Here is a 26,169-nt window from a genome sequence, read left to right as displayed (position 1 = left end):
ACAAATTATAAATGTCAAGTGCATGTCTGGGTAGAGAGTTACTGTTTAAAAGACCTGCAGAGAAGGACACTTCAGGAGAGGGTGAAGTAGCGTCATGCAATCTGTCTTGATTCACAGGCCCATAGTGCTTATTAGGTAAGGGACTAAGGGGGTCATTCCGACCCCGGCGGGCGGCGGGCACCGCCCGGCGGGCGGAGACTGCCAAAAGACCGTACCGCGGTCAAATGACCGCGGTGGTCATTTTGACTTTTCCGCTGGGCAGGCGGGCGACTGCCAAAAGGCCGCCCGCCCAGCGGGAAAGCCCCAGCAATGATAAAGCCGGCTCCGAATGGAGCCGGCGGAGTTGCTGGTGTGCGACGGGTGCAGTGGCACCCGTCGCGATTTTCAGTGTCTGCTTTGCAGACACTGAAAATCTTAAAGGGGCCCCCAGGGGCCCCACGACACCCGTTCCCGCCAGCCTCTTAACCGCCAGGAACAGGCTGATGGGAAGGGGGTCGGAATCCCCATGGCGGCGCTGCTTGCAGCGCCGCCGTGGAGGATTCCCTGGGGCAGGGGAAAACCGGCGGGAAACGGCCGGTTTCCCTTTTCTGACCGCGGCTTTACCGCCGCGGTCAGAATTGCCCCTGAAGCACCGCCAGCCTGTTGGCGGTGCTTCCTCCGTCCGGGTCGGAATGACCCCCTTAGGGGCTTCAAGCAAGGAGCCACCTCCAGGGCAATTGAGTCACACTCCTGCATTATCAATATTAGGTACACCAACATGTACACACAATACTGTGCGTAAGGTAAACATTTCGGCCCTAGTGTACTTAATGAGTGGTGCGATATGGCAAAGTTTACCGGCAGCTGAACATTTGCTGAATCATTTGGTCAAAATAGAGTCTAGCCAATGAACAACTAGAGCGCAAACAAAAGAAAATTCTGGCTCAGTGTTGATTCAGCAGGACTGAGAAAGTAAGTATTCAGTAAAGTGCAAGTGCATTACAAATTGCTAATTCAAAGTTTTTAAAGTTTTTCAGTTAGTAACAGTTCCACTTAAAAAACTAATTCATGTAGGAGGCTGGCCTGGTTTGTAGTGGGTACCTTGGGTACTTACACCTTATACCAGGTCCAGTTATCCCTTATTAGTGAAATGAAGTAGTGTTCTAGCAGCTTAGGCTGATAGAGATAGCTATAGCAGAGCAGCTTAGGCTGAACTAGAAGACATGCAAAACCCATGCAATACCACTTATAGTTACACAGTACTTATACACAAGAAAATACAATTATCAGTGTTACCAAAAATAAAGGTATTTATTTGGGTGACACAGTACCAACAATATCTTTGAGACAATAGTCCTTCTGGAGGTAAGTATTATACACAATATATACACTAGACACCAAAATTAGACAAGTAAATAGTCATTCAACAATGCAAACAATAGGAAATCCTATAGAATGCAATGGGAGAAAATAGGTCTAGGGGCAACACAAACCATATACTAAAAAAGTGGAATGTGAATCACAAATTCCCCCCCTAGACAAGTGTGTAGTGTGTGCAGACTTGCACCAAGTCTGCAAAAAACAACTGCTGGATTATTGGACCTGAAGACCTGCAAAGGATGGGGACCAAGTCCAGAAGTCAAAAGAAGTTCCAGGAAGGACAGAAGCCCCTGCCAACCCAGAAGAGGGTGCAAAAGAAGAGTCCCTGGTTAGTCGAAGACTGCAGAAATGCACCCTAGGAAGATGCCAGTGGGTTCCTGCATGATGCAAAAGATGTCCCACAGCGTGAAGATCGTTGCAGATGAGATTCTGTGTTGGAAAGCACCAACAAACCTTGGCTACGGCAAAAGTGCATTTTTCATTAAAATGGTGTTGGATGGACCCAGGAGGGACCTGGGAGCCTCAACTCTGTGTAAGGAGGAAGAGGAGGCTCTTAGCACTTTAAAGAGCCCTCAGGATGCCAGCCAGCACCCCCGGAAGCTGCAGGATCCAGGTTCAAAGGAGGTGCAAAATACAGTTGATGCAGCACAACAAAAGAAGGTCCCACGCTGCTGGAGAACAACTCAGCGAGGTGAGCATCACATAATGGAGTGCTGGGGACCTGGGCCAGGCTGTGCACAAAGGAATTTTGCCAAGAGTGCACAGAGGCCTCAGGAGGCGAAGAAGACACAATACACAGGGGTACCATTGTTCTCTGGGAAGGCAAGGTCTTACCTCCTCCAAATTGTGTCAGCAGGACCCCAGGACAGTCTATGTCGATGATGCCCACCCTCTGTGTCCTTAGGAACATGCTCGTCACCTTGAGAGGAGTCCCACAGTATGGGTCATTGCCTTGGAAGGTGCCTGCTTGGAGCAGGGGAGTGACGCCGTCACTCCACGGGAGAGTTCTTTGGTCCTTCTGGTGCAGGATGAAGACAGGGAGTCCCCAGAGCATGCACACGGTGGAAACTGTTGCAGTTGCTGACTTGGAGCTGAGGTTGCTGAAGAAAAATGTCTCTTGTAGACACTTTGTTGCAGTTACAGCGTTTCTTGGAGCAGGCTGCGGTTGATCCCAGGCCAGAAGAGTCTGAAGTTGTTGCAGAGGATTCCTCAAGGTAACCTCCAAGTAAAATCTGAAGAGTACCCAGTGGAGAGACCCTAAATAGCCCTGAGAGGGGGATTGGCTACCTTATCAGGTATTGACCTATCAGGAGGGGTCTCTGGCGTCACCTGCTGGCATTGGCCACTCAGAGCCCTCCAGAGTGCCCCCATACCTTGCAAAGCAAGATGGCTTAAGTCTGGGACACACTGGAGGAGCTCTGGGCACCACCCCTGGGGCGGTGGTGGAGAGGGGAGTGGTCACTCCCCTTTCCTTTGTCCAGTTTCCTGCCAGAGCAGGGGAGAATGGGTCCCTGAACCGGTGTAGACTGGTTTATGCAAGGAGGGCACCATCTGTGCCCTTCAAAGCATTTCCAGAGAATGGGGGAGGCTACCCCTCCCCAGCCTGTAACAGCTATTTCCAAAGGGAGAGGGTGTAACACCCTGCTCTCAGAGGAAATGCTTTGTTCTGCCTTCCTGGGACTGGGCTGCCCAGACCCCAGGAGGGCATAACCCTGTCTGTGAGGAGGCAGCAGCTGTAGCTGCAGTGCAAGCCTCAGAGAGCTGGCTTGGCAGTACTGGAGGTCCATGGTGGATCCCCCAGTATGCATGGAAATGGCTCCCCAATACCATATTTGGAATGGGGGGACAATTCCATGATCTTAGACATGTTACATGGCCATATTCAGAGTTACCAATGTGAAGCTACATATAGGTATTGACCTATATGTAGTGCACACGTGTAATGGCGTCCCCGAAATCACAATGTCCGGGGAAATGGCCCTGAACTATGTGGGGTCACCTATGCTAGTGCAAGGGTGCCCTCACACTTAGTTACTTTGCACCTAACCTTCAGCAAATGAAGATTAGACATATAGGTGACTTATAAATTACTTAACTGCAGTGAAAATGGCTGTGAAATAACGTGTGCGTTATTTCACGCAGGCTGCAATGGCAGGCCTGTGCAAGGGTTTGTCTGAGCTCCCTATGGGTGGCCTATATGGATCTATGCTGCAGCCCATATGGATCTCCTGGAACCCCAATGCCCTGGGTACCTAGGTACCATATACTAGGGACTTATAAGGGGGGTACAGTATGCCAATTGAAATTGGTAAATTAACTCACTGGCATATAGTGACACATTTAAAATCAGAGAGAGCATAAGCACTGAGGTTCTGGTCAGCAGAGCCTCAGTGACATAGTTAGGCACTACACAGTACACATTAGGCCACAAACTATGAGCACTGGGGTCCTGGCTAGCAGGATCCCAGTGAGACAGGCAAAACACACTGACACACTCACAAACAGTCCAAAAGTGGGGGTAACTATGCTAGAAAGAGGCTACATTCCTACTATTCCCCACCTTCGATACTGGAAACGCTTTCAGGAAATAGCAATCAGTAAAAAGTGTCCACTGTGCCCCAGCAAAAAGAATAAGCATTGGCAAAGCCAGTTGGTCTCACCTGTGGCCGAGTTAATAGCTTTGTCTTTCGGATGGGGTGATGAACGGGACAGTGGTGGGGGTGCATTTGTCTGGATGTTCATGCTTTAGCCTGTAGCATAAGTGCTTGTAGAGCGGCGCAGTTTCACAGTACTCTGTGAACGGCTGCTATGCCTCATGCTCTTGTTCCTTAATTGGAAACCTCCACCAATCCAAAAAATAAAAAATAAATGCAGCAGTATGGGAGGGGATGGGAGGGATGAGCAGGAAAGTACACATTAAAGTGCGGTGCTCGTGAAATGGGTGCTGAGCTGAGAAAATATGTTCCAAGTAATTAAGAAAACAAGTAGGAAAGAAAAACATAAAGAGCAGTGTTCATGAAATGGGCACGGTGCTGAGAATTGATTTAAAGAAAGGCGCGGCTGCCTTACTTAAAGGGAAAGAGCAGCGTGCGGCACTGCAACGGTACTGCAAACAAAATAGATTGCCCCAACAACAGATGAAGACAGCAAGCGGACAGAAACTGTAGTTGAGGGGTGCTCCTCTGCGTTGATCACTAAAGAGGCAGCAAAGAACAGCAACACTGGACTAAACCAATGGTAAGCCGCAAGTGGGAGCAAAGTCATTTATTCAATACAACTGGTCTTCCAGACAGCGCATGCTCAACCTAAAAAGTGGGCGGCACTTGGAGACTTCCTGCAACAATGAAAGTATTGCCCCAACAGTGTAAAACATTATTAAAGCCAGGATGTGCCTTACAAACAATCTAATAAGAATCTGAATATAAATGCGGGCGACTATTGTTGAATTATAGGATCTTAACATTTGCACGGTAAAGTTCTTGCAGAATCGTGGGTCCTGGAACTGGTGTTTTGCTGGCAAATTGTTTTTCTTTAGTTAAGAATACAGTGCGTAAACGTTGTTTTTTCATTATACATGTGTTTCTATATTTACTGAATACAACGTATGCTCTGCAAATGACGTTCTGCAAACGTTTAAATCCTCAGGGTCGAAACTAGTTCACAGACATGTAATATTTTGTTACAGAATTGAATTATCAATCGTGTCCATCAAAAAACGAATGTGAAAACAACCCTCTTTCTGTTTTCTGGAAAACGGCATCGGAACATGTAAGTGGAACACTAAGGTGGACTGGTGAGTTTTGAAGTTTGTAGTGATGCAGAAACTATACTAGTAAAAGGAAATAACCACAAATAATCTTTCTCCCGTTTAGCTTTTCTTTTTGTTATTTGGGGAGGAAGGCACAGAAACACAACCCCGTGGCTGTGGGTAAAAGGCTGCTTTATTGGAACAGGTGCACTTTCAATTGATTCCCCTCTGCCTTTGCCTTACAAAACTAAAACCTCACTAGACACCAAGTTCACCTAAGCACCAACCTCCCCCCTCCCTGTCAATTTCTCCTGCCACCCCTCTCGAGTCTTGTGTAGCTACTTCTCAATGCTGGCCGTTCGTTGTCATCCTGAGCCTGTCAATCTTCCTTCCTGTCCGTCACGACCTGCTGCTGTAACCCCCCCACTATCCCAAATTGCCCATCCATCCTGCCCATCCGCACGTGTTTAGTTGGCTGCAAACTCTAATCACCGCCAATCGCATCTGTTCCCAGCGACACCACCATACAAAAACCCGGGATGCACACCTGCTCCAATCCAACGCTCTCACACAACATTAATCATAACGAAACGAAAAAAAACCCAGTAAGAACAGAGGGAAAAAAGACAGAAATGGAATAGGGAGGGAGGGAGGGAAAAATGTTCTACTCTGCAAAAACGGGACCGGCCACCGTGTCACCGACGACAAAATGGTGGGCGGTCTCAAAATGGAGACCCCTATATATGCCCCCCCCCCACATAGCCCAAAATAGCCCAATTTGCAGCCCATGGCGACCCGGGCTGTACCACCCTCCCCAAAGACCCCGGGGGGGAGACCTCATTCTTCAGCTGGTTCCCCCCCCCCGGGACCCCATTGGGGAGGAAGGCACAGAAACACGACACCGTGGCTGTGTGTAAAAGGCCACTTTATTTGAACAGGTGCACTTCCAATTGATTCCCCTCGGCCTTTGCCTTACAAAACTAAAACCTCACTAGACATCAAGTTCACCTAAGCACCATCCTCCCCCCTCCCTGTCAAGTTCTCCTGCCACCCCTCTCGAGTCTTGTGTAGCTACTTCTCAATCCTGGCCGTTCGTTGTCATCCTGAGCCTGTCAATCTTCCTTCCTGCCCGTCGCGACCTGCTGCTGTACCCCCCCCACTATCCCAAATTTCCCATCCATCCTGCCCATCCGCACGTGTTTAGTAGGCTGCAAACTCTAATCACCGCCACCAGAAAAAGCCACTAGGCTTTTTCTGCCTCCCCCCACCGCGCATGTGGGTTGTCAACATCTAAATACTTATGTCACCCGAAACAACGCCTTCAAGAAGTCCTTCAACTCCAACAAGTAAAGTTCCATTCCCACAAATGACAAATGAACTCCGTCGTCCCTAAAGAACTCTACATCTTCGAAGCGAATGTCCTTGTGCTCCATAAACGAAATGCCCTTATCCATGCAGAAATGCCGCAGCTCCTTGTTCAATTTCCTTCTCGCCCCTTACACTGCCCCTGGTGTTCTCGCCCCCTCCAAAACCGACGCGGAACAAAACCCATAACCATGATGTGGGAACCACTCCACTGGGACCTAATAGTCAATAAATCCTTCTTCATTGCTTTCAACAAATCTAAGCCTGTCCTCCGGACCATATCATTCTCCCCAACATGCAAACACAACACATCTGGGCAAGGGCCCACCCCCGAATCCCTTTCAAACGCGCAAGCAATTCCTCCCACTGCATGCCACCCTTACCAAACCACCTAATTTGATAACGCCGTAAATCAAAACCCAAATTCTCCCCCAAGGAAGTCTGCTGCGCCTGGCGATGAGCCCATTTACCGAAAGAATGACCAACTATCCATATACGGACGAACTCATCCTCCGGGCCCGCCACCACACCTGCAAAAGAAAAATGGCAATTAGAGCGCGCTTACCGCTGCGATTGCTTGCCGCCTGACGTACTTCTTAAAGCAATCAGATCTCCACCGTCCCAAAGACATAAGTGGCCTCCTTCGACCAACCCTGCATTCCTGCTTCGGTCGCTACCCTGATGCGAAAGGAGTGGGTACCAAGAATGTATGGGTCCTTGCCCAATAAAGATAGCCCTTTACGAAGCACCGCCAAGAGCTGAGCAGCCGTGACCCTACTACCATCCCCATGTTTAAAGACCAACCCGGATTCGCGTTCCGCCTGCTCACGCCATTGCTGCCCCAATGCCAGTGGGCATATCATAGACACTGGGTACCTCCGCAACCACACTACCGCCCCCTCCGCCCTCTGATCTGTCTTAGAACTGCGTACGCGCACCACTACACCTTTGGGAGACAGCTGTACGTCTCCCCAGGACAGGCCTGGCTTGCGTGAGGAACCCAGCAACTCGGAGACACGAAATGCCCCAAAAAATATCCTTGACATTAATACCCGGAAAAGCAGGGCCTCCCTGCTAGAATAGCATATGTCGGGTAGTACTCGCACTACTGCCTTCAACAGAGGCAACAACAGGGGGCACCGGTGTCTACTTACCGATCCCTTTTCTCGCGCCCAACCCGCCAATATTCGCTGTCCCAGTTCTCCCGCAGTTGGTTGATAGCCCCACAAGCACTTACCCATGAACCCCAAGGCTGCCAGCTTGCCTGCTATAGTAACGCGCGACTGACCTTTCTCAATCAATGTCAGTATGAATTGTACCATGTCCTCAACAACCTCTTCCATGCTGGACCTCCTGCGTGCCCCCGACTGTCTAAATTGAGTCCTTGAGATACGCCCGCCGAGTGGAGGGGGCGAGAGATTGTATTAACAGGTGAAGCATCCTCGCGTGCCTATGGTCCAAAGAGAGTCTGGCATCCCCGTCCTGCACAATGCTATGCCCATGACCAACCCATGGAATCTGTCCCACTGTGAACGAGACATAGCGTCGGCAATGTCATTGTTCACACCTGGAACATGTCTCGCCCAAAACAAAATATCATGTTTTAAACATTGCAAAACAAAAACCTGAAGCAAACTAAGAACCTGGGTGTCCCGTGCCGACTGCAAGTTTACCAACTGTACCACTGCCAGATTGTCCATGCGAAACAACACCTTCTTATGTGCCAGCGCACCTCCCCACAAACACACCGCGACGACTAGCGGAAAACACTCCAAAAAGGCTACGCTCTTTCCTCCCCTTTTTCATGCCTCTGGTCACGACTCCGCACACCACCGTCCTTGCCAGAAAATGTCCAAACCCCGACGCCCCAGCCGCATCCGAAAAGATCTGCACGTCCCATTCCCATTCCTGCCAGGCCTTCAAAGGAATGCCATTGAAGGCTTCCACAAACGTCAGCCACATCCTGAGGTCCTCTCGAACACCAACCTTAAGCCGCACATGATGATGTGGCAATTGCGTACCCGCGAGAGCCAGTGCAAAGCACCGACAAAACGTCCCCCCCGCCCGAAACACTCTGCATGCAAAATTGAGATGCCCCAACAAAACTTGTATCTCTTGTACTGTGACCTTTTCTTTCCCCAACATATTTGCCATCCTGTGCAACATATCCACTTTCTTGTCCTGCGGGAGCCGAGCCATTCCCACCACCGTATCCAACTCGATGCCGAGAAAAGACAGCGCCGTACCCGGCCCCACTGTCTTCTCGGGGGCCAAGGGCACACCAAGGTCCCCCATGAGTTGCTACCTCCGCGCACTGCGGAGAGTTAGCTTCCGCCGCAAAAAAGAAGTCGTCCAGGTAATGCATCACCTGCGCATGACCAGACACCTCCATGAATATCCATTGCAAACAGGAACTAAAACATTCAAACAAGGCACAAGAACACGCGAAGCCCATGGGCAGAGCCTTATCCACAAACCAGCGCCCATCAAATTGTATACCCAGCAACTCAAAATCATCTGGGTGCACTGGCAGCAAGCGAAATGCCGACTTTATGTCTGTTTTTGCCATCATTGCCCCGGACCCCAACCGTTCGACCATGTCAATCGCCACATCCACGGACGCGTACGAAACCCGAGAGCACTCCTCAGGAATGAAATCATTAACCAACAAGCCTTCTGGCCAGGACAAGTGCTGAATCAAGCGAAACTGCCATTTCTCTTTCTTGGGCACGACCTCAATTGGGGATACGATAAGGTTGGGTAACGGCCACTGGCGAAACGGGCCAGCCATACGGCCTTCGGCCACCACCTTCTCCAGCTTCTCCCTTACCAAGTCCTCTTTTCCCTTCACCGACCGCATATTTTCCGCCCACCGACGCAACCGCGGCCCCTCGTATCCCAAACGAAAACCCTGAGCGAAACCCTGCCGCAGCAACTCCGCATCTTGCTGGTATGGATAAACTGCAAGCCAGGCCGCTAACTTCTGAACCTTAACTGGCGTATGAGCCCTTACCCACAGAGCCTGTGCAGAAATGCTGCTCCCTCCCGCTGGGTCCTGACTGCTCCTGACCCCAAGCTCCTGGACTTGGACCTGTCGAGGTCCCTGCCACCTGGCCAGAACAGTGAATGACTGGGTGTCTCCCTGTACATTTCGAGCACTCATGCCGAAATGTACAATATTCCCGGGAGCAAATCCCCTTATTGTAGTCCCAGCACGCGCCCGATTTCCCGCGGGTGGAGGATGAGGAGCCAGACTGATTGCCACTGGTGTTCCCCACCCCTTGGGTGGGGCGCTCTCGAAAGGGCCAATACGTAATAGGAAGGCCGCTAGCCGTGATCACCGTCTTGCCAAACTTAGCAGGACCCATAATGTGCTGCCAGAGGTCGGCATCAATTTCTCCCCATTGTACGTCTGAATCCCCCGCCATTTGCACCCTAAACTCCTCGTCATACTGGCGCCACGCATAGCCCCCGTAATTCAGGTGGGCCTTGCGGATAATATCCATATATTTAAACAATGCTACCGCCCACTCCGGAAAGCGTTCGCAGTAAACGCTGGCAAATATTAAGAAAGCCGCCGTCCAATTTTCAATGTTCACGGGCACCCTCAGGCGCTTCGACAGCTCAAACTCCTCCTCTTTGGAGCCCTCCTTAACCCGCACCTCTCTATGCAGCAGTTTGAGTACCTCCATATACTCCCCCTTCCAAATGTTCTCTTTGGTGGACTGCATGAGATGCGCCCCCAACGGTTTTGCGGTGCCCATATAAGGCAAACGGGCCCGCTTCGAGACCGGCTGTTCCGACTTGTCTCCTGTGCCTTTGTCACCCTTCCGCTTATCGTCAGTCTCCTTGGTCCCCCCATCCCCTGCTTCTTGCTCCCCGCTCTCACCTTTTACCGACTCCTGCGCTGCGGTCCCCTCCGTGCCAAGCCCCGTGTCTGCAACGTATACCCCTTTTGACAAGCGCGTCGCCCCCAACCCTTTAACATCTATTGCCTCTACCACAACCGAAACCATGGTAACTCTTGCCTCCTCACCTGCAGGCAGTGACGGTGGCCACTCCTGTGCCTTCCACCGCACTCTCTGGCCATCTTCCCACGCCTGAACTCGTGCCAGTGGCTGGTCCTGAATTCAATGCAACGACTGAGACAGGGCATTAGCGGGCCCCGCCCCGCCCTGCTCCCACCAAACCTCCTCTTCACCATCATCCACCAGTTCCCCTTCCTCTATGCTGGCCTCATCATAATCCAATATGTTGTCCTCACACCAAAAGTCATTGCCGTAGCCCAGTGCCCGCCGTGATGACTCACCCGCTGTTGTCCCGACCGTGTGTCTCTTGCAAGCCCCTACAGGGACCCCCGATGGGCCCGGACGCTGCTCCCAGGAAGCGGCGGCGCCGGCGGGCGCAAAACCCCTGCCTCCGCACCACTCCCCAGAAGTGTCCGCAGCCAAACACCTCTGTGTCGTCCGTCCTGGTGATGAGCTTCGGCCAGCCGCCCGAGGCTCCGCCTGTTCTTCTGGCCAGAGTGATGGAGCCGCCCCGCGCTCGCCTGGCTCTCCCCGCCCTCGACACTCCCCCTGCCAAGAAAGGTCCGGCGTGCCGGCAAATTCAAAATCTCCCGCCACGAGAAAGCAAGGCATCCATCGCACCCCCAAAATCCCCCGCTGCCCGGACCGCACTCCCGGACCTCCCGTACCCACCTTACTTAACTTGCCCGGCCCCTTCCTCACTGGTTCCCCATAAACTTTGCGTAGGGCTCCGCGGCGTACAATAAGGTTCGGGGACACCCCTCCTTGGGTGTCCCCCCGTCCTCCATCTCCTCCCCCTCACATTCTGAGGCGCTCCACTCTAACATGGTAGGCCACTTGCGGGATATAGGAACTAATGGGTTATACTCCCCATCCCTCTCTGCAGTCACCCCCTCGTCCCCTTCCCCACTGGAAGTATCCCCAACCTGCCTGATATCTAAATCCACACCCTCCCCGGCCTGCTCTCCCTCCACAACCCCCCCTCGCTGCACCTCACTTTCCTCCTCCTGTCTGTCAGTTGCATGCGGGGCGCACAATTTTCTGAAAACCAACTGTCCTTTGGGGTGCGCCCCGACTTTTTTTTGTTCTATTCCTAACCAGCCCCAGCCCTCCCCTTTCCTGACAAAACCCATAACTTCTTCCTGGGGCCTGCTGGCCTGGCGGCCACTTGGCCCCGTTTCCCCGGAGACGGCCGCCTCCCGCCCCGCCCCCCTCTCCTCACCTGTCTTTGCCTCGCTCACGCCCACGGCGGTGAGCAGGCCATTACCGCCGCCACAACCCCCTGCACGGCCTTTCTCGCCGGGCGCAAGGCAGGAAGGGCCTCCTGCTGCACCAGGTCCATGCGCCTGGCCTTCTTCAACAAGGACAACGCCGCTTGAACATATTCGCGTTCCATCGCGGATAGGTTCCCCTATTTAAACCGTCGGCGCAACGACTTGAAAGGCCCGAACAGGTAGGCAAGAAACGCTGTGTACAGCGCTTGTCCTTTTCCTCTCTAATTGGTTCGAATTTTTTTTTTATATATCCTCTGCCTCGCACTTTGGCAAGCAAAAGTATTCCCACTATGCCCAGCTAAAAAATTTACTCTGCAAAAACAGAAAATAAATTCTACTCTGCAAAATGGAGGACCCTATATATGCCCCCCACCCACATAGCCCAAATAGCCCAATTTGCAGCCCACGGCGCCCCGGGCTGTACCACCCTCCCCAAAGACCACGGGGGGAGACCTCATTCTTTGGCTGGTCCCCCCCGGGACCCCATTTTGCAGATTTATAATAACAACATGTCTTAGAAACATACATTCTTGAGCAAAATTGTGGGAAACACATACATAACAGTTTTTTTATGCATCTTTGTACTTCGTGTTTAAGACTGAGTTTACAGTTTGCAAAACGAAACAGAGGCCCCAGGTTCATGGAATTTTGGGTGTGAGACTTCCCATAAACAGTACACTCAATAGTATTATAAATAAGTTCAGTGAATCACCCTTGTCAATTGTGAAAGTACTCATGACTGGACAACGACATTCACTTTTGTGTGCATAAATACGTTCAGCAGTAAATTTCAAATTAAAACACAAATTAGACACTAAGGGTCACATGTACGAAATTCAGGTTTTGCACCTCGCAATTTGCGAGTCGCAAACCCTGATGTACAACAGTGTCAATGACACTGCGATTCCCAATGGGGTCGCAAATGACCTACCTCATGAACATTCATGAGGTAGGTCGCAATTTGCGACCCCATTGGGAATGGCTGCCCTCACAGGGATGGTGGCCAGGTGGAGACAGCAGACCACCAGGTCTGTGACTGCTTTTAAATAAAGCAGTTTTTTAAAAAATGCAGCTCGTTTTCCTTAAAGGAAAACGAGATGCATTTCAAATACAAAATCTGAAAAGTTTTCTTTTCATTTTATCAGAACAGGCAGTGGTCCATAGGACCACTGCCTGCTCTGACAAAATATTTTTGCTGCCATTCACATTATTAAAATATTTTTGCTGCCGTTTGCGAATGAGTTAGCACCAATTTGAAACTCGTGCTAACTGCGATTGTTATGCGACCGCATTCGCGGTCACAAAACAATCATACATGGGACTGTGACTCGCAATTAGGAAGGGAACACCCCTTCCTAATTGCGACTCGCAAACCCTTTTTAAGATTCGGTAAATAGATTACCGAATCGCAAAAATGGGTCTGTACATCCCAAACAGCATTTTTCAAGTCGCAAACGGCCTGATTCGCCGTTTGCAACTTGAAAAATGCTTCGTACATCTGGCCCTAATTTTATTGATGCTAATGCGGCTTTGGAAGGGCAAAAACGCTGTGCCATATTTACAAAGTGACACAGTGCTTACATTAGGCCACTTTATAACCCCTTGCGCCACATAATGCCTGCATCAGGCATAATTTATGCAAGGGGGGCGTTCTGGTGCTAGGGGGGCCGTAAAAATGGCGCAAAGGAATCTATAAGATTAATTTGAGCCATTTTTATCAGTATTTTTTAACACCTGCTAAGTGCAGGCGTTAAAAAGAGGCTCCCATTGTGTTCAATGGGCCTCTGGGTGTCTTGCAAAGCAACCGCCGGACTAGCATAAAAAATTATGACGCTAGTCCACCTGACTACAGGCATTGTGCGCCGTATTGTAAATACGGCACACAGAGGGTGGCATTAGGGGGGTGCTAATGGGTGCAGGAAAAGTGGCGCTGCACTAGGTGCAGCGCCACTTTTCATAAATCTGGGCCTACATGAATACATCAAACAAAACAAATGTACGCCTGTAATGCAAATAATATTGGGATTATAAAAAACATACTATGGTGTTCTTCTTGAGAGAGAGAAGGAGAGATGGTGCTGCAGCCTTAGTTATGAATTATAGAGCCAGATGTAGGAAAGGATTTGCGAGTCGCAAACGGCAAAAATTGCCGTTTGCGAGTCGCAAATCGCATTTTCCTATGCAGAAATGCATTTTGAGAGTCGGGACCGACTCGCAAAATGCATTTCCGAATCGCAAATAGGAAGGGGTGTTCCCTTCCTATTTGCGGTCGCAAATGGTGTCGCAGTTACCATCCACTTGAAGTGGATGGTAACCCACTCGCAAATTGGAAGGGGTCCCCGTGGGACCCCTTCCCCTTTGTGAATGGACCACAAATAATTTTTTCAGGGTAGGTAGTGGTCCAAGGGACTACAACCTGCCCTGAAAAAATACCGAAACTAAAGGTTTCGGATTTTTTTTTAAGTGCAGCTCATTTTCCTTGAAGGAAAACGGGCTACACTTAAAAAAAAAAAAACTGCTTTATTTAAAAGCAGTCACGAACATGGAGGTCTGCTGACTACAGCAGGCCTCCATGTTTGCGAGTGCCCATAGTCGGTATGGGGCCGCAATTTGAGACCCACCTCATTAATATTAATGAGGTGGGTCTTTGCGACCCCATACCAACTCGCAGGCGGTGTCTGAGACACCGTTCTGCATTGCAAATTGCGACTTGCAATTTGCGAGTCGGAAGGACTCGCAAATTGCAAGTCGCAATTTGCAATTTTGCTGCATCTGGCCCATAGTTGGCATCTCAATCCCTAATGCTGAGTATCATGAAAAAAAGTTCCTGGAATGAGAAATAATATTTTGAATCTTACTCAGGTCATTTTAGTTGATTCCTGGGATTTTTAAGCCTATATTTACCACTAGCTCTAGGAAGGCTGTTAATGTGAGTGGAGGGTTACAGTGGGACACGTGAGGGTGTGCTGGCTTCAAGGCCATAACAGGGGCTTTATCATATTACCTGGTGGTAGCTGTCTGTGCCACATGCATCTGCTTCCCTCTCAATAGAACGTAATTTAACGTGGTACATTTACACCAGTTTTTCACCACTCAGAATTTCAGTGGCGTTAACACGAGGCCAATCACATTGGGCTGAGGCAGTGCCCTCCAGGATGGTACCAGACCAGGCGAATGGTGCTGAAGGCCTCTGTTAACCTGGATTTGGGTTATAGCTGTAACTAGTTCTGTTTCTCTGTACGATTCACCTGAAACAAGTACACATTTGCTCTGTGGACATCTTGTAATACGAAGGGTGCTTGAAAAGTATATGTAAACAAATATGTAGTTTTAATCAGACTTAAGATTTGTACACTTACATAGAGCTCTTTGTGTTTCAATGCCTCAACAGTAAAACATGCATTACTAAATCGTATCCCTTACCTCAGTAACAACTGGCCGCTTGTCTTTCTTAACGTCTATTTCTGTACGATAACTCCTATTAGATATTTTAAGTTTAAACTATTATCTTATAGGAGTTTGTCAGCTATGGGCTAATCTAACGAATCACAGGATCCTGCTGCTGAATTTGCAAAACTGTGAGTACTTTAGTTTCAAATGAAGGCTCAGCAGTGCTCCAGACCTTGTACTTTTTATCTCAAAGTGCTTTTGTGGACTCAACTCTTGTGTAGGTGTTTGGATGATCTATCACAACTACACACTGATGCTGTTGCTTTTGATGAGGCTGCAGGATTCCAAACTGCTGAGTACCATACAGAGGAACCATTCAAGTTGTGTATTCTCTCTGTGGATAGTATACAGTAATGTGTGTGTTAGGAAACTATTTTTCAACCCTCCTCAGAGTGACGCAAAGAAAACACAAACACCAGGCAAGGCTCTGGAACAGACGAAATGCTTTCAGGAGGTACCAAGGTTTATTGGCAGGCCAAGGCAGAAGGCAGACGCACATCCAAGTGTTACGTCTTACAAGCTGGCATCTTCTGCCCTGAAGCATACAAGTCAGGCACTTATATATGTTAATAAGTGCTGTCACAGCACAGCCCCAAAAGGGGACACAGTCCAAACATGGACACGCACATACAAAAGAAATGCTGCATATACAAAACTTAAAGTCTATAGTGTAAAAATATACATAATGCAGTGTGAGCATGAACACGTGAACAGACAACAGGTGGCCCCTAAAGAAAAGGGGGCTGGGTTGCTGACTGGCTGAACTTAAAGTGTGAGACTGAGCTAAGCTTAACAACGTGGCGTGGAGAGGTTTGTTTGTACAACTGGCATAGGTGTCAGATAGGTCAGTAGGGAAGAAATGGAACTAAAGTATCATATCTATAGGTACATACATGTGAATATATATTTTTCCCAACAATATCTCCTTTTTGATAGTAATATTATATTTGATTACAAAAATATATATATACATTGCAGAAGCATAGTAATAATGTATCAATAAAATACATATCTTCGGATGGCATTACACATTTTGTTTAGATGAAAGACATATAGGGGGTGATTCTGACCTCGGCGGTAAAATGCCCTTACCGCCGGTCAGAAGACCGCCATAACACCGCCGCGGCCGCGGTCAACCGCCACGGTCATTCTGACCCATAACGGCCAAACCTCCAAAAATCCGTCCTCCACTGCAGCCCGCCACATCGGCGGGCAGCGATAAACTGGAGATGACCAAACCTCCACCGTCACGCCAACAGAAATACGCCCATGCCATTACGACCCGCGAATCCACACGGCGGTCATTCAAACGCGGTATTCCATTGGCGCTACACACCGCCGCGGTCAGAATACACACACATCACCAAAACACAGCCACATTGGACAATTTGAAAAACACACACCTGATACACATACACACACCACTCCCACTCAATCAACCAACTATAAAACACACACCCACATCACCCACAAACCCCTGCGACCCCAAATACTGAGAGAAGGAGAGAGAGACACAGCAGACAATCCAAAGGAAGACACACTGAGGCACACTACACCATCACACACACCACATAGTAGCACAAAGCACCACTCACCAACACACTCCTCATCACATACACCACCCCACACCTCACCCACACCACCCCATGGCACCCCAAAGGCATCCACGATTTTCGGACCAAGAACTCCGGGTCATGGTGGAGGAAATCCTAAGAGTGGAACCCCAGCTCTTCGGCTCGCAGGTGCAGCACACCAGTATAGCCAGGAAGGCGGAGCTATGGCAGCGGATCGTGGACAGGGTCAACGCGGTGGGACAGCATCCCAGGAATAGGGAGGACATCCGCAAAAGATGGAACGACCTACGGGGGAAGGTCCGGTCGATGGTCTCGAGGCACAACATCGCGGTCCAGAAGACTGGCGGCGGACCCCCACCCACCCCTCCCGAATTTACATCGTGGGAACAAGACGTCTTGACCATCCTGCATCCTCAGGGCCTCGCAGGAGTAGCCGGAGGAATGGACTCTGGTAAGTCACATCTCAACTACTATATCCCCCACACCCCACCAGCATGCCAACCCACACCCCCACCCTCACCCCCAACCCCCCAGCACACATCCTTCCTGACAATGTCTCACCAGCACAACCCACCCATCCCAACACCAACTCCTGCATGCCAACACAAACCATGGGCACCCATCACCTAAGCATGACCACTGCACTAACCCCTCCCCCCCACTAAATACCCTCACAACACCTCCCTCCAGGGAATGCCTGCACTGGGGGACAAGGGCACCCACAACACGCATGCTATTGCACACACAGAAACAATAACCAAACTCTCTTACCCCATGCAGGACCCGAACGACAACACACCAGCCAGGAGGGTCCAGAAGTGTCCATCCCACCACCGGAACAGGCCCACACTGAGGATAGCAGCTCTGTCGACAGTGAACCTGATGACCAGCCCGGACCATCGGGGACCTCTGGGCAGTCGGTTCCCCTCACCCAGACACAGGCCACACCAGACCCGACCCCCTCTGCCGACACCAGCACAGCTCCCACCCAGCGGGCCCATGCCTCTGTCTCTAGGACAGCTCAATCAGCGGTGTGTCTGCCACTACAGGGCACCCAGGCTAACCCGACACCCCAACAACAACAGGGACCTGGGGGCAGTGGGAGCGGGCACACCGGCCAGGGGACAGAGGCCGGGGGAAACCGGGCAGCTCGGAGGGCTGCTGTGCGACAGGGGGGGGAGGAGAGGCCCAGGGAACCCACTCTCCAAGAGGCCCTCACCACCCTCATGGGGGCCTACCACCACTCCCAAGAAACGATGGCGACGGTACTGGCCAGGTTCACTGAGATCCAGGCACAGCAGGAGGAACGCTACATGGGCTTCAGGGAGGAGCTGAGAATCATCGGGACCGCAATGGGGACCATCGTCCTGGCCCTCCACAGGATAGAGGACGCGTTGCGGGACCATGGTGCATCACACAGGGCCCCTGTCACTAGGCCGGACCAGGAACAGCCTACCACCTCCGCCGGCACTAGTGGACAGGAGGTCCCAACACCTCGACAGCCCCCCAGAACCCCACCTCCTGCTGAAGAACAACCACCCCGTAAGAGGAGCCTGAGACCAAAGAAAAAGACAGAGTAGGATGTCAAGACCCCCGCCAGCAGGACATACCCCCTCAAGTCTTCCCACTGTCCCACATTGCCACCCTGTCCAACCATGAACTGCCTATGCTCCATCCTTCCACAGGCAAAAGAACAATGCACCTGTGAGACTGAGAACTGGACTTTGCCATGGATATTCCTCCACCCCCACCCATCACCCTTAGAATCACATGTACCGGTATCTAGCACTGTAAATAAATCACTTTTTGCACACAAACCTGTTTTGAGTCATGCTGTATTATTAACAAAGGGATAACATATTACTGTTCAATTTCTGTCCTGTCAATTAGTCATGACAACATACCAATGTCAATACATTGTATTTCATGGGCGAACCAAGCAGAAGTCAGGTACTGAGTCAGACAGCACTGAGAAGGGAAGGGAAAGGCATAAATTAATAAAAAACATCTGTGGGGAACTACAGAAAGTATAGATGCAGGAGGCTAGAAGCAATTGTGAAATGGCGTGGGTGATTCTTACCTGGGTGTTACTGGAAATACTGTTGTATCACTCTGTCCCTATTGTCTGTGTCGTCCTCAGAGTCTTCCTCCTCTTCACTCTCCACAGGCTCCACGGCTTCTACAACACCACCATCTGGACCATCCTCCTGCAGGAAAGGCACCTGGCGTCGCAAAGCCAGGTTGTGAAGCATACAGCACGCCACGATGATATGGCACACCTTCTTTGGTGAGTACATTAGGGATCCACCAGTCATATGCAGGCACCTAAACCTGGCCTTCAGGAGGCCAAAGGTTCGCTCAATCACCCTCCTTGTACGCCCATGGGCCTCATTGTAGCGTTCCTCTGCCCTTGTCCGGGGATTCCTTACTGGGGTCAGTAGCCACGGCAGGTTGGGGTAACCAGAGTCACCTATTAGCCACACACGTTGTCTCTGTAGCTGCTCCATCACATAGGGGATGCTGCTATTTCGCATCACATACGCGTCATGCACTGACCCTGGGAACATGGCATTTACATGGGAGATGTACTGGTCAGCCAAACAGACCACCTGGACATTCATCGAATGATAATTCTTTCTGTTTCGGTACACCTGCTCATCGTCTTTTGGGGGTACCAAAGCCACATGGGTCCCATCAATGGCACCAATGATGTTGGGGATATGTCCAAGGGCATAGAAATCACCCTTCACTGTGGGCAAGTCACCCTCCTCGGGGAAAATGATGTAGCTCCGCATGAGTTTCATCAGGGCAGACAACACTCTGCTCAAAATCTTTGAAAACATAGGCTGAGACATTCCAGATGACATGGCCACTGTGGTCTGGAATGACCCACTGGCCAAAAAATGGAGGACTGACAAAACCTGCACCAGAGGGGTAATCCCTGTGGGTTGGCGGATGGGGGACATCAGGGCTGGCTCCAGCTGGGCACACAGTTCATGGATAGTGGCACGGTCAAGTCGGTATCGAAGGATTATATGGCGTTCTTCCATTGTCGACAGGTCCACCAGCGGTCGGTACACGCGAGGATTCCTCCTTCTCATCCCAAGTCCCAGCGGACGGTGCCTAGGAAGGACAACATGGAGCACAGAGTCAGCCAAACCACAGGTACGTACAGACAGCTTGCACAGTTAAAGAATGGCAATGGGTTGAAAGGCGTGTATGTGTGGCAATGCAAGGCCTAGGCCTGTGTGTCGCAGTCAAAATTAAGCCATGTGGGCCCTTGAAATGGCGGCTGCCTGACCTGTGAAGTGGGACAATGGGATGTGAGGTCACTGCGCTGGCGGGGCACACCGTGGCGGTAGGCGGTCGAAGACCGCGGCGCAAAGCCGCATTGGTTAACATTGAAGCCTATGGGTTTCAGGAGCCAATAACGAAGTGCGCCGGCGGTCGCGGTACGCACCGCCGCGGTACGCACCGCCGCGGACGTGACCGCCATTTTCTATCTGCTTAATCACTCGAGACCTGATCATCCACAGGAGAGGACCTATACTGCAAGTGCTGCTGTGACCTCGGTCTGGAAGATACAATGGCTGCTGTGACTGGGGAAAGGGCCCCTGCCTTCACGTCTGAAGAATTGGACAAGCTCGTGGATGGGGTCCTCCCCCAGTATGCGCTACTCTACGGTCCTCCAGACCAACAAGTGAGTACCCTGGGTGCTAATGGAATGGGCTATGCCTGTGTGGATTGGGGTGGATGTAAGTTGGTGGGGTGGGGTGGGGGGCGAATGAGGAGTGCAACGCCCGACTGATGAGAGCATGTGCCATATGGCAAAGTGGGGGGGGGGGGGCAATTACATCTAACATGCAGGCCATTGATGATTTCCTCCTTTCCACCCTGTACATGTCTAATAGGTCAGCGCCCATCAGAAGATCGATATTTGGCGTGCCATCGCCAAGGAAGTCCGGACCTTGGGGGTCCACAACAGACGGGGCACCCACTGCCGCAAGAGGTGGGAGGACATCCGCCGCGGAACAAGGAAGACCGCAGAAACACTGCTGGGGATGGCCTCCCAACCTAGGAGGGGTGCCAGTCGCACCATGACCCCCCTGATGTCCCGGATCCTGGCGGTGGCCTACCCTGAATTGGATGGGTGCTTTAAGACATCACAGCAGACACAAGGGGGTGAGTATCAGCACATTCTCCTATCTTTCTGCGCAGTGGAGGCGTCTGGGTGGGGGAGGAGGGCTGTGGGTGACATTAGGCCAGGGCGCTTTCTGTAGTGTAGTCCTCTCCCTTAGGCATGGCCCTGTGCCCCCGGCCCCCACCTCTGTAGGGTGACAAGTACAGCCATTGAAGGTCCAGCATCTCCCATGTGCGCGTTTGACGTCTCTTGGCCTGTTGTCTTAGTCAGTAGTACTGAGTAGTGTACCCCGAATGCGCGGCTTAGTGCATTAGGCACCTGTGTCTGTCCTCTCCGCCAACGGTGTTGACATTGCATGCACTCAACCTGGTCTTCTTTTTTCTCCACCCACCCTTTCTCTTCATCTTCTTGTGCATGTGTGCATTAGCATCATCAGGCGGAGGAGATATGGCATCGGAGCACGAGGGAGCTGCAGGACACAAGGCCCCGGTGGGCCCAGGAACAGACACCGAGGGCACCAGTGATCCGGAGGGCGAGGGGAGCACCACGACGGGGACCACTGGTGAGAGCAGCGAAAGCGACACGTCCTCGGATGGGAGCTCCCTAGGGGTGGCGGCAACATCCGTGCCCCCCGCCTCTACAGGTACAGCCGCCACCCAGCGCACCAGCCCCGCCCTCCCAGCAGCCCCTCAGTCTTCGCTCCGTGCCGCTTCGCCCAGGAAGGCGCGCGTCTCCTTCGCCCCAGGCACCTCAGCCCCTGCCCCTGTTGCCCCTGCTGCCCTCAGTGCGGAGCTCATTGACCTGGTAAGGACGCTCATTGTTGGGCAGACGACCCTTCTGAATGCCATCCAGGGTGTGCAAAGGGAGGTGCAACAGAGCAATGCGTACCTGGAGGGTATTCATTCGGGTCAGGCTGCCCATCAACGAGCGTTCACTGCTCTGGCCTCAGCACTGACGGCAGCCATTGTCCCTGTTTCCAGCCTCCCTCTTCTGACTGCCTCCAGCCTGTCTCTGTCTCCTGTTCCTCAGCCTATCCCATCCACACCATCAGACCAGCCTGCACACACCTCAACACCCAAGAGCAGCTCATCCAAACACAAGCACCACAGATCCTGCAAACACTCACCCGAGCAACACCCAGATGCAGACATGCCAACAGCCACTGCCACCCCTGTGTCCCCCTCCTCCTCGTCTCCCTCCTCCCTCCCTGTGACGTCTACACTCACACCTGCATGCACCCCAACATCAGCCAGTGCTTCCATCACCACCTCACCCTCCAGTACAGTCCACACTCGTGCAGTCAGCACCCCCACTGCCATGTACACGTCCCCTGTGTCCTCTCCCACTGTGTCTGTCACCCCCTCTTCCAAGACACACAAACGCAGGCAGACACCCACCCAACAGCCATCCACCTCACGACAGCCTACAGCACCAGCACCTTCACCCAATGACAGCACACCTGACTCTCCTACAACCACCTCCTCTACCTCCACTTCCATCTCCACTACTCCTACCCTTTACCTTGGCCCAAAAAAACTTTTCCTGGCTAACCTTAACCTCTTTCCCCCCGATGACCCCCCCCATCCATCTTCAAAGAGTCCCAAGAGCACCGCAGCCACCACCAGCCCAGCTTCGGGTGTCACTGTTGTGCCTGGGTTCTGGAGCCCACCCTTTGCCAGCAGTGACACATCGAGCTGCAGCAAGGACACGTCCAGCCCCCCCCCCGGCAAGAGGACCCGCAAAACCAAGGACCGCCGTGCGAGGACTGACAGGGCTGCCCCCAAGGAGCAATGTGCGGCCACTTCACCACCCACACCATCTGGGGGAGGCAAGGGCCCGAGAGCCCGATCAAAGGAGCGGAAGGGCAGCAGGAGCGCGGAGAAGGTGGACCCCACATGCCACATCCCAGCTGGGAAGGAGGACACTAAGGAGGCCAGGAGTCCGTCCCCGAAGGGTCCAGATACGTCACGGTCCGAGGGCGACTGAACAGGGAGTCCAGGCCAGGTCTGGCTCCCTTGACCTGCTGGATGGGCACCGCTGAACAGGGCCCGCGGTGCAGAAGAGCACCGCTGAACAGGGCCCCGCCGTGGAGATAGGCACCGCTGAACAGGGCCCGCGGTGCAGAAGAGCACCGCTGAACAGGGCCCCGCCGTGGAGATAGGCACCGCTGAACAGGGCCCGCGGTGCAGAAGAGCACCGCTGAACAGGGCCCCGCCGTCTCAAGCACCGCTCCGCTGGGCCCCGCCGTCTCAAGCACCGCTCCGCTGGGCCCTTCCTCTCAAGCACCGCTCCGCTGGGCCCTTCCTCTCAAGCACCGCTCCGCTGGGCCCTTCCTCTCAAGCACCGCTCCGCTGGGCCCTTCCTCTCAAGCACCGCTCCGCTGGGCCCCGCCGTCTCAAGCACCGCTCCGCTGGGCCCCGCCGTCTCAAGCACCGCTCCGCTGGGCCCTTCCTCTCAAGCACCGCTCCGCTGGGCCCTTCCTCTCAAGCACCGCTCCGCTGGGCCCTTCCTCTCAAGCACCGCTCCGCTGGGCCCCGCCGTCTCAAGCACCGCTCCGCTGGGCCCCGCCGTCTCAAGCACCGCTCCGCTGGGCCCTTCCTCTCAAGCACCGCTCCCCTGGGCCCTTCCTCTCAAGCACCGCTCCGCTGGGCCCTTCCTCTCAAGCACCGGTCCGCTGGGACCCGCCGTCTCAAGCACCGCTCCGCTGGGCCCCGCCGTCTCAAGCACCGCTCCGCTGGGCCCCGCCGTCTCAAGCACCGCTCCGCTGGGCCCCGCCGTCTCAAGCACCGCTCCGCTGTGCCCTTCCTCTCAAGCACCGCTCCGCTGGGCCCTTCCTCTCAAGCACCGCTCCGCTGGGCCCTTCCTCTCAAGCACCGCTCCGCTGGGCCCTTCCTCTCAAGCACTGCTCCGCTGGGCCCTTCCTCTCAAGCACCGCTCCGCTGGGCCCTTCCTCTCAAGCACCGCTCCGCTGGGCCCTTCCTCTCAAGCACCGCTCCGCTGGGCCCCGCCGTCTCAAGCACCGCTCCGCTGGGCCCTTCCTCTCAAGCACCGCTCCGCTGGGCCCTTCCTCTCAAGCACCGCTCCGCTGGGCCCCGCTGTCTCAAGCACCGTTGATGGTTCATTGTGCCCACCATGCCTCCTCCTTGACCAGTGGAGACTGTCATCCACATGATGGACTGTGGCTTTGCACTCCCCAGGATGGTCCAGTGGGCAATCCACCCACTGCAGAGACTTGAGAGACTGTGGCTTTGCACTCCCCAGGATGGTCCAGTGGGCAATCCACCCACTGCAGAGACATTGAGAGACTGTGGCTTTGCACTCCCCAGGATGGCACAGTGGGCAGCCCACCAACTGTAGAGACATTGAGAGACTGTGGCTTTGCACTCCCCAGGATGGTCCAGTGGGCAATCCACCCACTGCAGAGACATTGAGAGACTGTGGCTTTGCACTCCCCAGGATGGCACAGTGGGCAGCCCACCAACTGTAGAGACATTGAGAGACTGTGGCTTTGCACTCCCCAGGATGGCACAGTGGGCAGCCCACCAACTGTAGAGACATTGAGAGACTGTGGCTTTGCACTCCCCAGGATTGAAAGGTGGGCATGGTGGCTCCTCGTGGATCTGGCGTCGTGGACTCATGTGGCTGTGGTGCCCCCCCCTTCCCTTCCCCCTGAGGTGCCTGTAGTTTTTACATCTGATGCCCCTGCAGTGTTCTCTCCAAAGGACTCAGGTCTCCTGTGTGGGCTTTGCCCTTGTTTCTCAAGACTTTGGCCCACGGACATGCTGAATTGGTAGGATGTGCAGGACTTGGTACTTCAGTCATACACTGATGTGTATGTCATTAGTTTTGTTGTGGATATCTTTCATGGTTGTACGCTAATTTTCTGGAGCTTTTTGGTACATAGATATTTATTCCAAATATGATTATGTCCTAGCATTTTTCAGGGGTGTTTGGGTGGTGTCACTGTGACTTGGTGCTCTGCATTGGTGAGTACATGATTGGGGGGTGGGGGGGTCGCATATGTGTGTGCCCGTAACCTTTCGTCCTCCCCCTCCCGTGTGTCGTAGGTGCAGTACTCACCGTTGTCGTCTGCGCCGGACTTCGTACTCGTGGTAGATGAGAAGGTAGACGAGAGCAGGTATGATGTTCAATTCGGGTTCCATGCTGTCCTCCGTCCTCGTGGAGTGCGTAGAGGTGAGCGTTTTCCCGTTCGTAGTCTGTTTCCGCCGTGTTTTTATCGGCGGTGCTCCCGCCCCGGAAAAGGTGGCGGATTGGTGAGTTGGAATAGTGTGGGCGGTACATTGTCTGCCGCCTGCCTGTTGGCGGCGACCGCCGCGCTGTTTGTCTGTACCGCCGCGGCGGTCGGAGTGTTAAGTTGGCGGGCTGTGTTGGCGGTTCCCGCCAGGGTCAGAATTCCATTTTTTGGACCGCCAGCCTGTTGGCGGGTTGGCCGCCGCTTTAACACCGACCGCCAGGGTTAGAATCACCCCCATATTGTCATCTGGATATACACCTATGAGGTATTCATTATTTAAACATAGACTAAATGATATGCTAGTATCCAATGCATTAATGTGTTATGGGTCTATAGCCATTAAATTAAACATTTCTTTATGTGCTTCCTCTAGATCTTGTTGTATTCTAAGATATCTGTGGGCTAGCTCCTGCTCTGTAGGAGGTAGAACTTTAACTCTAGAAATCGAACAGCTGCTCTTACTACAGAATTGCTGGAGCATGCCAAAAGTTATAGATATAGATATGAAGTCTTTCTGTTACTCAGTTCTAAGCTACTTTCTCTAATTGTCAGTGAAGCAATGGAACGCAGTGTGCTGTCCTCTGCTTCTCCTACTGGTCTGCAGTCGTTTTGTTCAGGGGCCGCTTCATGGACCTGCCCTGCGGTGTCCTCTTCAGTCCATTTTTCTGCAGGTGTGACCATCACCATTCTTCGAGATTATGTTGTGTGCTTCATTCAACTGCATCAGTTGGTGTCACCTGACACGTGATGAGGAGCTCTCAGTGTGGTTCTTAGGAATGGTCTGGTCTGTCTCCCCCTTTCCTGGTATGTTGCGCTGCTGCACAGGTTGCAGGTGCTCATCTGTTTCAGGCACGTTGGTCTTGGTTGTTGTTGGTGCGGATCTGCACCTAGTGCCGTGAATCCACTCAGGACGTCCCTGTACCTTCACTGCCATCCGCATCACCAGGAGTACGAGGTGCAGTCCAGTCCACCTAG

At 52.5% G+C, this 26,169-nt stretch overlaps 1 protein-coding gene across 1 annotated transcript in view; it reads left to right on the top strand.

Annotated features, from left to right (window-relative positions):
* The window catches only part of LOC138248718 (ADP-ribosyl cyclase/cyclic ADP-ribose hydrolase 1-like), a 367,725-nt gene that overhangs the window by 165,954 nt on the left and 175,602 nt on the right, over positions 1-26,169 (top strand). The window contains exon 4 of the mRNA XM_069202573.1: positions 5,045-5,127. Within this exon, the coding sequence (XP_069058674.1) occupies positions 5,045-5,127 (83 nt within the window). The remainder of the gene's footprint in view (positions 1-5,044; positions 5,128-26,169) is intronic.

This window comes from Pleurodeles waltl, chromosome 1_2 (assembly GCF_031143425.1).
Source record: "Pleurodeles waltl isolate 20211129_DDA chromosome 1_2, aPleWal1.hap1.20221129, whole genome shotgun sequence".
Lineage (NCBI taxonomy): Eukaryota > Metazoa > Chordata > Amphibia > Caudata > Salamandridae > Pleurodeles > Pleurodeles waltl.
This window is presented reverse-complemented; position numbering and strand designations above follow the sequence as displayed.